At 46.2% G+C, this 13,953-nt stretch overlaps 1 protein-coding gene and 1 long non-coding RNA gene across 2 annotated transcripts; both read right to left on the bottom strand.

The window, feature by feature from the left end:
• Nucleotides 1–12: 12 nt before the first annotated feature.
• Nucleotides 13–11,532, bottom strand: LOC125738589 (stromal membrane-associated protein 1-like). The gene is made up of 4 exons (XM_049007740.1): nucleotides 11,029–11,532; nucleotides 1,524–1,657; nucleotides 1,149–1,234; nucleotides 13–335 (listed from the first exon to the last, which is right to left on the bottom strand). The coding sequence occupies exons 1-4, from the start codon at nucleotides 11,144–11,146 to the stop codon at nucleotides 74–76; spliced, it is 600 nt and encodes a 199-aa protein (XP_048863697.1). The 5' UTR covers nucleotides 11,147–11,532; the 3' UTR covers nucleotides 13–73.
• Nucleotides 11,533–12,957: 1,425 nt separating this feature from the next.
• On the bottom strand, nucleotides 12,958–13,523 carry LOC125738590 (uncharacterized). Its single transcript, XR_007396867.1, has 3 exons — nucleotides 13,363–13,523; nucleotides 13,142–13,261; nucleotides 12,958–12,975 (listed from the first exon to the last, which is right to left on the bottom strand). It is a non-coding gene; the product is annotated as an uncharacterized LOC125738590 (long non-coding RNA).
• Nucleotides 13,524–13,953: the final 430 nt, after the last annotated feature.

Raw genomic sequence — 13,953 nt, forward strand, 5'->3', positions numbered from 1 at the left:
GGGGAAAGTCACCTGACAAGGGGGCAATATCACAGCTAGGACAGCGCTGAGGTCAGAGGTCATGTGACGGAGGTCACGTGCTCAGCGGGACACGCTGACGGCACTGCATACGCAACCCACCACCCGGGCAGATCCACACTGCGGCCTGTTGTTCCAAAAGCGAGACCGCACCCCCACCCCTAACTGGACAGAACCACCATTCAGGCAGGTTACCGGGACCCTGTCGGACACAGACACGCTCCCCCTGGTGGATACTCACCGTGCTGGTTTTAAGGGCATTTTTGTCATAGTATTTCTTCCTCTCATACTTGTCCCTGATGAAGAACTCCACGGCTCTGTGCTTGGGGTTAAGGCCATGGCGTCACGAAGCTGTTTATCTACATTACACGGTCCAGATATGCTGCTTTCGAACCCGAAGCCTGGGACAGCAGGTAAGCATGCCTCCGGCGCTCTGTCCTACAGGCTTTCGGGGGGTCTGTGAATAGGGAATCGCTCCCGCCCCCCATACCTTAAAGGATCGGCACCTTCATGAAACTTTGATTACAGCACAAAGCTAAGTGATGAAATATGCATCATCTCAGTGGGGTGGGAGGGGGCAATGAGCTAGAGACTGGAAGCTGCTGAACCCAGAGCTGCTGGCCAATGGGGAGTGAGAGCAGGGACTGGGGTTTGGGGGGGGGGGGCGGGGGGCAGTCAGCGAACACAAACACACACATATATAAAGGCACAGACACCCTCTATCGGGTCCGCTGGTCCTACTTGAATTCAGCATCTTTGCACCTCCAGGACTAGGAGGTGCAGTGGTGGTGGGGGGGGGGGCAACACTGGCAAAATAAAAACTCCACCGGGGACGAGGACACCCAGCCTAGCCCGTCAAGATCAATATATTTTGATGCTTAAGGAATATTGCAGAGCGCCAAGCCCCACAAACAGACCTATTTGCATGCGAGCGCCTGGAGCACATCACTACAGATAAGGCGGCCGCCGCGCGGAAGGAATTCAATTATGGCCAGCGGAGGCGGCGGAGGGGAGAATATGGAATCACTCAGCCGCCGCGAGGCTCCGCAGTGTGACAAAGGCAAGGGGCTGGAGGGGGGGGGGGGGGTGGGCGTTCACAGCACATGAGGGAACGGACACAGCAAGGATACTGGTCGGTCTGGGGACGTCTGAAGTTCTGTGGGAGGTGGCCCTCGTACAGCAGACGGGCTTTGGTGTTACCCATGTCCTGTATGCTCTGCAAGGGGACAAGAAACCAGCAGAAGGACATTAAACATTAAAGGGGTTAGGATGTCGTACCTACAAATCGGAAGGTTGCGTGTTCAAATCCCAGGCTCAGCAAAATGATTTCACTCTCAGGCCTCTGAACGGCCAGAAGTTAGCATCGGATTTTAAAGATGAAGTTCCCCCTTAAAACAGTCATATAACGTCAGTTCCATTTTATAGTGAAAAGCAGTCAGCAAGTGTGCAGAATAAGCGATTTAAGCAGCAGTCCAGCAGCACCAGTGTGGGTGGACCCTTGGTACCTGGATCTGCTCTGGTGTCCATTGATCCAGGTTGACAGACTTGACTCGGGATATGTGGACCCCCAGGTTCCGGTGGATTCCGGCACAGCGGATGCAGATGAACACGCCCAGGTTCCATGACGCCCACCGGGGCCCTGTGCGGAGGACGAGATGGAGTTACGTCACCGCGGGACACGACACATCGCAGCTTAGCTCCATTCCTACACCCGCTAAACGATCAGGTTGTGATCATGACGATCCAGTAATAACTACACCCCCGTCTCGCGCTACACCCACATCTAAACGTCACCGTCAGGCCAAAACACGGGCCTCCATCTCCCTCCTCCGCCATCCTCGTCTCGAACTGCCGCCTGTCAGGGGCGCCGACATTATTCCCACTCACCCGAGACCCGGCCCACCTTTCAAGCACATGGGAAAAAACCGCTACCTTCAGCGACGTCAAGATGGCCACGTGGCTCCGCGGCCCGGCGGCACAGGACAGCCTGACAGGCTGGCGGCTCATAAATCACCCCTGCTGCCGGGAAATGGATTACTCCGGGCACTGGGCCGCCTACTCCTCCGTCTGGAACTGTCAGCCATTTTGGGATAGATTAAATTTTGAAAAGGGGGGGGGGGGGGGCATCTGTCAAGAGCCAGCTATTGGACAGTGCAGGAGACTAAGCCGGGAGGGGATCGCCCCCAACACTACACCTCAGCAGGCTGTTAGCAGATTAGCGTAATGAATCGCCCCCCCCGTACTCTCTGTGGCTAACGCTAAGTAGCTGATTAACTGAGATGTTATCACTCTGCTCCACACAATTCAACGCAGAGCATTAAGAACAAAAATGCAGCAAAATAATATGAAAAATTCAATATCCTTGGTAGTGGATAAACCCTGCAAGCCGGTTCCTTCCGGCAATAGGGAACACAGTGACGACATTCCCCAGTCGCAGGCACCCCTATCCCAAGGGAAGCGATTACACCATGAGAGGCAGTGAGCACTTTGCAGAGGCGACCCACTGAAGACGTACATGGAGTGTGTGTGTGTGTGTTACTGACAGCAACGGGACAGGCCACACACACACACGCAGAGTCACTCTCTGAGTTCATGCTTCTGAAAGCCCACTTGTACCCCTCTGTCAGTGTCACCGTGGAGCAACAAGAGGGCATTTGTCAGCTACCCGCCACCATTCAGCCCGGCACACGTGCAAGGCGGGGCCGGACCGAACCTTAGTCCCCCACAGCGGCGCTTGCCTTTCCCCAACGTGGGAACAGAGGAGCCTGCATAGAAGTGTTTGGGACCATAACAATTCAGGACTCTGAACTGAAAACTTCAAAAAGCACTTTGAGGGACTGACCAAAAGGGCCCTTCATCTGGACCCAGGTAACCGTGTTCCAGTACAAACCCAGACCAGGTCACAGAGCAAACTCCAGGCAAAACAGGGAAGGAGGTGGTCAGTAGGTCCGCCACCCTCTCTGACGGACTCCCGCCTCCACCCACCGGTACCCCCACCCACCTCATATAGAAGGGTTCCGGCCACACCGAAAGCACGCCGTTTAATAATACAGACGAAATCTGATTACAGCAGGAGTAATTATGAACGTTGAGTGCTGTATTAATAGACTGAGAGGGTAGAAAACTGATGAGGGATTTAAAATAAAAAAAACCCATACAAGATGCTTCGATCCGGACCAAGCTGGCAGGGAGAGAAGAAGGAAAACGACAGACAGAGAGACACACACACACACACACACACACACGAACAGCAGCAGCACCAGTGCCTCCACTCAAGTAGTTTGTGTTAACAAAGGCATACACAATCTTCTTTAAAAAATTGAATTAACACAACATCAAATGTTTTTTAGCAGTTTTCATTTCTCTTCCCAAGCTTTGCTGGTTTGGGTTTAAGAGGGTGATTAATTACTGCCTAACGAGAGCCAATGGAAAAAAAAGTCCTGACGAATCAAACCTGCATGTCTGCATGTCCATACCAAGGGGGGAGGGGGATGTAGCTAATAAGTAGGAGACCCCCCCCCAAACCCATGCAAAAGTAGACGCTGGACTGTGACCTGCTGTGAACCCCAGAAAAGCATCCGGGGGGGGGGGGGGGGGGGGGGGGGCTGCAAACAACACCCATTTGCTGCTCATCAACAACTAAATAAATAGCAGAACATAATGTGCTGTGCACGCATCCCCATCCCTCTCTGGGCTCAGCCCCCTCTTGTTTGGTGGATCAGCAGAGGGGGTGTGGGGGTGTGTGTGTGTGTGTGTGTGTGTGTGTGTGTGTGTGTGGGGGGGGGGGGGGGGTTTGTCTTTACCTCCCCTCCAAACCAAGTATCCCGAGCCAGCGACACTCAGTGGCCGTCACACACCGGTACACGAGGGCCATCCTCTCCTGAGCCCCCTGGCCTGGAGGTCTGCGTTAATGTGGTTAATTCGCTGCTCGCGCGAATCCCAACGTGCCGCAGTGATGCAGTTCCGCTGCAGCATGCCCCCCCTCCCGCTGGCTTTACCTCCATGTCCCTCTTTGCAGCCCCTCTGCCCTGCATGCTTGATCACGCGGGGAGAACAAACCCTGCTGTGTCTAACAAAGTGGGAACTGAGGGAAACGTCCTAAGAGGGCAGGAGAGCGCCACGATCCAAAAGCGCCCCCCTGGTGTCAAAAGGAGGATCCTGCGTGACAGTAATGGTACTAAGCCTAAAGCGTGGTTGTAGCACAAAATCAAGAGACAAGAGCTTATTTAAAAAAATGCTGCATTTAGGAAACTAAAGCGCGCGCACGCGCACACGCGCACACACACACACACACACACACACACACACCACACACACACACACACACACACACACATCTGAAAGCCTGTTGCAGTACTGTAAACGGCCAGCAGAAGGGCCTGGGTCACATTCAATATTCATGTATTTGCAAGTGAAAAACAGCATAGCAAAGCACTTTATCACACTCTAGCATCAGAGCCTTTCAAAGGGTCTGGACAGCGCTGCTCTTTGCAGGGGCTATAGCTTAACCTCCGCCATACATTCGCATGCACTTCACCGTAATCATTTCTGTCAAATTCTACTTCTGGCGCTGCTTCGAGTGCTGCCTGCTACAAAAGTTCTTTGTCTTGAGCTGCATTTATATCCTTCAACTTTATGTTTCTTTATGCAAACAAACTTTCCCCCTAGGATCTGTAAGACGTATCTTAAAACTGCAGATCACAGGCGCTGAATGACTAAAGGCAAGGATAAAACAGCGGTCCCTTGCCGGCAGCAGAGAGGGAGCAAAAACGTGAACTGGCTGTGGGTCCCCAAGGACCGGATTGAGAAACACTGGGATAAAGCAAGGGTCTGCAGAACGACATCCTACATCTAGGGGCATGGACTCAGCACTGCATAGAAATCACTGCCTCTCACCCACACCAAAGAGTGCCTGTTACTTTACAGCAGGGATTTTCATCCTTTTCCGAACCATGGAAAACAGACAAGAGCTCAGAACAGCCAACCACATGTGGGAAGGACCTGAATGTTATATAAATCGAATAACTTGATATGTCAAACCACGTTTTTTACATGCTGATCGCTGTGCCTTGTGTCTCACATTGGTTACAGCTAGTTTGTATACATATCTAATGCAGCGATTCTCAACCTTTTTGCACCGCTGCCTAATTGTTACCATGCCAGCTCAGTTGCGACCCTATATCAAGTATCGGTCTAAATTAACGCTATGATCAGGCACGCAGGGCACTCTGAAATTTATGCCAATCAATGCCTATCGCACAAATCTGATTGGATGTGCCAGTAAATATTAAAATTAGGCATCTGTGGTTTGGCTTCTTGGATTGGATGAGTGTCCACTACTTCTGCGCTAAGCATTTGCAGACCCCAGACCTGTTTATTTAGGCTAATTCTAGGATCGGGGCTAGGAAATCTGATTGTGGATCAGCATAGGAGCTTACTGGTTTTAAAATGCTTACATTTCCAACTCTGCATTGCGACCCTTTCAGAATTTGGGTCGTGACCCATGAGCTGAGAATTGCTGATCTACAGCACATATATTTACTATTTTAAGTATTGCAGTAGGATTTTTATTACCCTACACCTCTATTTTCTTTTATGCGTACTTTCTTTAATTAATGTTTAGTGTCTTGTTCATACTGGAGTGAAACATCAAGTCAAATTCCTTGCAAGTGTCACCTTAGCTGGCCAGTAAAACTGATCTCTCCTTATGGGTTACGTCTTTCTACTTGCCTACTCTGGGTCAATGGTCTGCTGTGAAGCTTTTCAACAGTCAGATAACTTAAGATATGAATTAAGCTCTCTGCCGCCACAAGTGGCAAACAGGATGAAGTGCAGTGAGATCCATTCCCGGATGTGGCTTCCTAGTTTTTGGCATTCCATACTGCAGCTGCACACTGCACATGGGATGTTCGTCGTCAGCCGAATCGTGTCATAATCAGGCAGCATGTACTGGAACATGGGCCTGTCTCACAGCTGCCTTACAGGAGTTGCCCACAAAATGCACACTTCTAGTCTAAGGGCAACCAAAACAAAACACCATACCCTGTAAACTGCCAGTTGTGTTAACAAACTAATGTACCCATCAACAGCAAGTCTGGATACAAACAATTCATCTTCATTAAAATACAAATTAATATTTGACCCATTTCTTTAAGACTCACTCTGACAAGAACAGCTCTGGCTCCATCTGCTGGCCCATGTAGAAACAGCAGCTTCCTCTGAAGCATGGAGCAGGCTTCAGAAATGTGACCAGGGAACTGACTTTAAACCAGAACTATCCATCCAAGCATGTTCTATGCCTTCCTGTTCTTTGCAGGGTTGTAGGGGTCCATCCTCGAAGCTACGGGGTCAGGATGGGGTGTCAATCCAACTCAACCTGAACTAACCACTAAGAGCAAGGTACAAATTTAGAGTGATGTGTAATTATTGAGCTGGGCATCCCACCCCCACAATTCACATAAATCAAGCTATTCAGTACAAAATGGCAGCAAGATCAAACATCGAGCGTCATGACAGACATGCAAGACACAGCCAACACAGTTGTACGTATTTTTGAGTTACTAAACATTTTGTGTGTCGTCTGCCGGCTCTCGTCTCCAGGGAGACTTTCACTAAACTCTCAAAAACTTCCCATTTAGTTTCTCATGCCAAACCGCAGCATATCAAAACCTCGACGGGGAAAGTCATGACGCAGAAGGGTGGACTAAACCGAAACCCAAGTTATAGCGCAAAAAGGGCTGTTCCAAGACTTATTATGTCAGATTTATTAGGTGCTTTTTAAGTAGCAACACCTTTGCAATAACATAAAACTCCAAACATTTGTTTAGTATCCCTTTGGGAGCCAGTGACTACAACGGCAATTAATAGCAAAATTGCAAGAACAGAACGAGTCAGTAAAGAAAATTATGATATTTATTAAAAAGAAAATGTCTGTTAGATATGTTATAAACAGTGCTTGTCAATAGACTTTATAAATCCAATAAATTTGCAATATTTTCTCAAAATTTCTGAAAACTGACTTTCTGAAAGTGCTGCGCACACACACACACACACACACACACACACACACACACACACACACACACACACACACACCATCTTATGTATACCCTGCCTTAAGATCTGAATTAATTCTTTGGGACAAGGTGTTTGAAACATTCCTCAAAGACTTTGTTTCATGTTGGCATGATAGCATCAAGCAGATGCTGCAGATTTGTCAGCTGCACCTTCATGATGCAAATCTCCCATTTCAGCACATTCCATAGGTGCTCAACTGGATTGAGATGTGGTGACTGTGAATTTGAGTGCAGTGAACTCCTTGACATCCTCAAAAAACCGGTCTGAGATGATATGACCTTTGAGACATGGCATGTTATCCTGCTGGAAGCAGCCATTAGAAGCTGGTACACTGTGATCATAAAGGGACGGACATGGTCAGCAACAACACTCTGTGGCGTTTAAACGATGCTGAATTGGTACCAAGGGGCCCAAGGTCTGCCAAGAAAACATCCTCAAAATTATTACACCACCAGCCTGAGTTGCTGATACAAAGCAGGATGGATCCATGTACTCATGTTCACAGAAAATTTCAACCCTTCCATCTGAATGCTGCAGCAGAAATCACAACTCTTGTGCTGCTGTAGCCCATCTGCTTCACAGAGTGAAATGTTTTGTGTTCAGAGATGTTCTTCTGCATACCCTGGTACTAACAAGTGGCTATTTTAGTTACTGCTGGGGACCTGTCGCCCTTAACCCTAATGAAAGTAAAGGGGTTACAGTACTTTACACTAGTGTATATTATTCTTACATCTGAACACAGTAACATTTATACAAGCTAGATGTTCAGACTTGCATCCTTTCTAAAGTTTGGCTAATTACTACTTAGAAGTTTTATCTGTGCTCTCTTGTACATTTTGTACTGGAGAATGGTGTTTACATTTTGACGAGAAATTATTAGATGGGGTATATAGTGATATTTTTACGATTAAATATAGAATAAATCAATTTGGGAACAGAACATACAATTTGCACTTTAAGAAATATTTCTGCTCATTTTCGTGGAAGTTGCTGAGCCAAACAAAAGCAGCCTTGTATGACTCATGCTGACTGTGGATGAGTACAGTACTTCTTGTACTGTGGTGCCAAAACTTTTGTTTGAGCAACATGACCATTATATTTTCATATTCAAAGTCGTTAGAACACAGATGCTAACTGATGTCATGTTAACTGAAATGTATTAATGCAAATATTTCATTTAATCTTTGGTAGGGGAAAAATGTCAGACTGGTCTCAGAATCCACCTATACTCAAAACGTATATATTATACATACACACAGATATACACACTTTGAGTGTGTGTGTGTGTATACACTAACAGGAATCCTTAAATTATTAAATATTTCATTAACAGGACACGCATCCATCATGTCATTGTGTAAGGCCAAAAACCGTGAGGAAAGGGTTAACGTTTGACGTGGCTGTGAGACAGACACACGTAACCGGATTATTATAAAACTTCAGGAGTGCCTGCCTTTCCCTCGTCAGCTGTCACACGAGGACGATGACACAAAAGGGAAGACAAACCCTGAGGTCTGAGTTGACGGGAAGTGAGAAACACGGATGAATGCGGGTGGACCGGTCGCTCTAGCATTCCTAATGCCACAGAAGCATTGCATGTGCAAACATGCAGACGCAAGCACATACACACGCTTCAGTCCACGTATTCTTTAAAGGGACTCTCCATTCATTTCTATGGACATAACCCTAATTCCAACAATGACAACCTTAACCCCTACCCAGCCCTACCCTTAACCATAAGTAACCAAACAAAATACAAGTGCCATTTTTATGTTTTTGATAGCATTCGCGGATTTTTTTTTTTTTTTTTATAAAATTGAGGTTATCCTTGAGTGGACTGAAAAAATTGTCCCCGTAAAGTAAAAAGTAACGTTTTTTTTTTTTTTTTTATCATATTGTGGGCAAATCTGGTCCCCACAGTCTAATAATTACAAAGACGTGCGCTCACACACACAGTGCTCACCCTCGCACACTACAGTATCAACATTTTAGTGCCAATGTCGGAAATGCTGAGGAACTCCCCTCTGAAAGTCATACGAGTCTAGTCAAACCTCCATCACAACAGCCAGGCCTATGGGAGCTAAACAGGCCCAAACAGGCCCTGCAACAAGAAAACAGAGGAGCTACAGGAATTTCTGTGCTCTGCTAGAGAGTCCAACCCTCAGCCCGGCTAAAAGCCACATCTCGCACAGCTCACTGCTATTCTATTAGGTAGGTGTTCCCCATGGCACTATGAGGGGAACAAACACACATTCCTCTGAAGTGCACAATGACTCTAAAATGACTATTTAAAAAAGAATACACAGATAACACACATAGACAAAAATACAGCACCTGCAGCCGTATACAAACAACGCCTCAAATGTTGCGCGTATATCGAATAGAGTAATGTTGTGAAAGAACATACCAATGCGTCAAACTGCTCTGGGCAAGACAGTATAATTACATTCTGCTGTAAAGCCTCTAGTAATTCTAAGACACTAATCAGCCAGCATTCGAACTGTATATTCCTATCATATACGTATAAACAACTTAAGGATTACTCAGTTAGTTCCTAAGTTAACTAGACTTTTGTTATTAATCTAGGTGAGGCATTATTTCCTGAGCACCATGGCGCACACACTTCATTGATGGCAAAGCAATCAAGGGCCTGCACTTTTACCCAAAGAGGCCAAAGGGAAGCATCCCAAACTCAGGCCACAGAGGGGGCAGAAAATGGGGTAGATTCAGAGGACGGTAATGGGCATCAGCCTCGCAATGTCCTGACTCCACTAAAGCAAGCAGACACGGGGTGTCCAGTGAACTAGGTCTCATCAACTATTTACGGGCTTACAAGCAAGAGAAGTTCAGTACACAATATCATGTACCAGCATATGGAAAAGTTTTCCTGCCATTACGTCTGCAGCCACTGGCTAGTAATGTCACATAGTTTCCCAGGTATCCAGACAGTCAAACATACAAGGGGGGGGGGGGAATATGTGCGTGCATGAAACTAATGTCTAAGAGAAGTGTCCAAGGGGCCTATTATCCAACGCCAATGTCATAATGGTGCATGGTCGGCACACGCATTGAGTCTCTACAACAATTAGTAATGTCACCTTAAGTGACATGACCTTTTCTGACTGAATCAACAGAGGAGGCACCGCACTGTTCTCTGTATAGCCAAGAAATGACACACCAAGAGTAAATTATTCAGGAGGTTCACCGCCGTCTGGGCTCCTCGGTAGAAAGAGGTTAGAGACTGTTCACCTGCTTCCTCACTGGAACTGGCACGAGCCAGGCGACGCCCCAGGATAAGTAATATCAACTAATGGCACCAGAGGGGAGATATGACCCTGAACAAGCAAAAACGGGTTTCATATCTGAAACACGAAGTTGAAGGAACACAAAGGCCCCCACGAACTTTCGATAATCTCCCACGGGAAAGAGATCAGCCAGGATCTAATGGGGGCTGTCGTCATTTCCCACACTACATACAATCACCTTACTACCTAACTTAATACCAACACAAGTGCTGCTCTTCAAAAGCAGAAAAACAAGAGCGATCGCTCTCTTTCTCGGAGAGAGACATTAAGACAGTTAAAGCCCCACTACAAAGTAGGAGTCCGTGGGAGAAACAGGGACAAGAGGACGCGGAGGTTACAGCACCGGTGCCACAGGTCTGGGAAACAGGATAAAACACTCCGAGTCAGGACACAACAGCAGTCAGCAAAAGTCCCTGATCATCCAGCCTAGCGTGAGTCTTCCGCGGTTGAGGGCGACACGCCGAGCGACGGGTCTCCCCCGACTGACGGACCTCGCTAGCAGTTAGCCGACAAGCTAACTCGCCGGCACAGCGGCGGGTTAATGAATGGGGCGTTAGAGAAAGTGTGGCGCGACGCTTTTCGGAGAAATACCGGCACCTCTCAGCATACGACCGCCGCTCCGCCGTACCTTTGGCCTCGCAGTCGGCGCAGTACTTGTTGTCTTCTTCCCTCAGCATTTTGGACAGGATGGCCTGGTGCTGCTCGTTGAGTTTCTGAGCCTTCTCCCGCTCCGATCGCGTCGTCATGTCGCCGGCAGCGCTGTCCCGCCGTTAACGCGGCCTCCACACAACTCACACACGCAGCGTTCCCTTTTTTTTTGTAACGTTAAATTAAATCAGGGACAGAACCATCCCCCGGCACGGCGCACTACGAGGCGGCTAGTAGAAGCTGCTGCTCTAAATATCGCAAAGCGCGGAAGCACCCGGAACAGTAACTGCAGCGCCCACTAGCGGTCGGGATGGTTTAAGGTTTCGTTTGCTGTTTGCATCGCAATGTGTTCAAAGGTGAAGGCAAAACTCGCTACCGGCAGTCTGTTTGCTGCAAATAATCAATGATCTAACTCTTACTGTTTGAAAATATCTACACATAAGTCTCCTTGCTGATTGTAAATACTATTTAATTTTAATTATTTAAAAATATAATTTTCTAATTTCATTTTAAATCTTACTTTAAGAATTTCCCCACAGGGATCAACAAAGTTTTTCTTATCGTACATGTGACCTACCTGTCTTACTGTTCAGCTAATCGGTTACGGAGTTACGTTATTGCTAAAATGCCAGACACACGTGAATGGGAACTACTCGAAAATTTCAACGCATCACTTCTTTTCATTTTCAGGAGATCAGGAATATCCCTGTCGCTAACAGAAAGCGGCGGTTTCATATCCGTTTTGAGCAGCGTTTAAACTCCAGTCATGTGACATTCTTCTTACCGGCAGAGGCAAAAGCGCCCACAGCGTCAACAATTCGTGATGACACCATCCATGTGGAGCACATGCACTAGAGTTTAAGAAGCGTACATGGATGTAAAATAAACAAATATGATTGCTGAGGGATGATAATAAGCTTTAAGCACATTTCATATTAACACACTTTACAACCACTGGAAATAATGTGCTTTTCTGCTTCTTTACTTCTCAAGGATATGTCAAGAACAGCAGGACAGCGCGTGGCCCAGCAGGTAAGGCCTCTGTGTCTGTGACCGGGGCCCCTGAGTAAGGCACTCAACCACCCAAAGTGTTCCAAGGGTGCTGGATAAATGGCCCGGATCTGTGCTCAAACTCAAGCTTCGCTCTCAGTCGTACGTGTGTGTACATCTCAAAGGAGAGCAGGATGTCATATGTGGGGAAAAAACATACCAAGACTCCTGTATTTCTGCAAATGACACACGGAGCAGGGTTTCATTAGCCTAAATAAATTTAACGTCTCATAATCAAATAAAATTTCAATATGTAATGTAAATATTATATGTGACTCCTAATTGGCAAAGCTTCACTGTACCGTAAAACTGCATTAATGAGTAGAAAACACAAACCATAATTATAAAGCTTAGCCAGAATTGTATATTACTTAAGTTAACCGTACATCTATCTATGAATGAGTGTTTGTGTATAGAAAGTGAACACAGAAGTAATAATAATGCAAATTTAATGAAGTACCTTCACATTTCAGTAGAATGCATTCAGGCAATAATAATAATAATAATAATAATAATAATAATGTATTAGAAACTAAAATTTAAAACAACAATCACAATAAGGAATACAGCCTCACTTGTGAAAAATCATCACTAAATTAGAAACAGGGGCAACCAGGATGACTGACTGCAAGGCATAATAATCCTTGGTCAGTCCGTGTTTACAATGAAATACATATTTATTAATACAGTCTATGGTGGCATATCGCGCGTTTCAATAAATTGTAACTATAAGCTAATTAGTTAAATGTTTCTACAATACAAGGCTTCTAAAAATCTATGCACCTTCCTTTTCTTTCCCAGTCACCGTATCGAGTGGGTTCCGGGCCTCTGGGTCCTCCCTTCTCCTTTGTTGTAGGGTTTATATCGTCCGGGAATCCTGAAACGTCCAACATCATTCGATTATTTGGCATAAAAACTAATACTGCATAATTAAAAATTAAAAGAACTATGATAGCCAGAGTGTGTCGCACTAAGTTGAGTAATTTCGAGAGAACACCAAGGTTGAAATGAATGCGGAGAGCCCACATGCATGCAATACTTACTTTCCAGGACGTCCTTATTTTTTGCATCTTCTTTTTCGGAACTATCAAACCGGCCCAGTGGAGTTTTCGGCTTTCTTAGTGGCTCCTTGTCCTTTATCACCCCGCTTGTAAATGATCTAGCTATTGGGATGTGTACAAAAACGTTAAATAATTCGATCCGAATATTAGTGCTGATTTACTGATAAAATTCTGGCGAATAATTTATAAATAACAACACATACCATTCATATGTGTGAAAACTGGGTTCACAGTTAAAGCCTGGCAAACCAGACGACTTGATGTTACTGTGAAGTATCGTATTATTGACATTCGTCCTTCTGCAAAAACTAAAGCAGCAACTGCGACCATGTTTCGTCGAGGAATGATGACGTAAACAGTGTCATCATTACTGGACACCTGGGTTTGGAGTTTATGTGTTGTGTGTGGTTTGTCATGAGCCGTTGTGCTATAAATAAATATCAATAATGAAATAAAAACATGACAGCGGTTTCTCTTTAGCAATAAAAATTTTCAGATAAGTTGTGTTTAGATAGGGGTGGCACGATAGCCTCACACCACTAAGGTTGGGTGTCTGAATCCCTCTCTGAGCGTGGGGTTTTTGCTTAGATATTTTCCTCCAGCTACTACCGTAAACTGCCGTGTGTGTGTACGTGCATTGCGAAGGAGTGATAGATTGCACCCTCTACTGCCTGGATGGCTTCCAGTCCCTCGCGAACGTGTTAAAGAATGATAGGAGGTTGGAAGATGGATAATGATGGATGGGATTTTAGGTGGAATTGTATGGTAATAATATAGACGCACATGCAACGGAA

The sequence above is a fragment of the Brienomyrus brachyistius genome, chromosome 3 (genome assembly GCF_023856365.1).
Source record: "Brienomyrus brachyistius isolate T26 chromosome 3, BBRACH_0.4, whole genome shotgun sequence".
Lineage (NCBI taxonomy): Eukaryota > Metazoa > Chordata > Actinopteri > Osteoglossiformes > Mormyridae > Brienomyrus > Brienomyrus brachyistius.

Excerpts from the sequence above, each read along its gene's own strand:
- LOC125738589 (XM_049007740.1), bottom strand. The coding sequence starts at position 11,146 with ATGACGACGCGATCGGAGCGGGAGAAGGCTCAGAAACTCAACGAGCAG. Across the intron at positions 1,658-11,028 it reads CGCCGACTGCGAGGCCAAAG|GGCCCCGGTGGGCGTCATGG; the intron begins GTACGGCGGAGC and ends TCCTCCGCACAG. Across the intron at positions 336-1,148 it reads AGACGTCCCCAGACCGACCA|AGCCGTGGAGTTCTTCATCA; the intron begins GTATCCTTGCTG and ends CCCCAAGCACAG.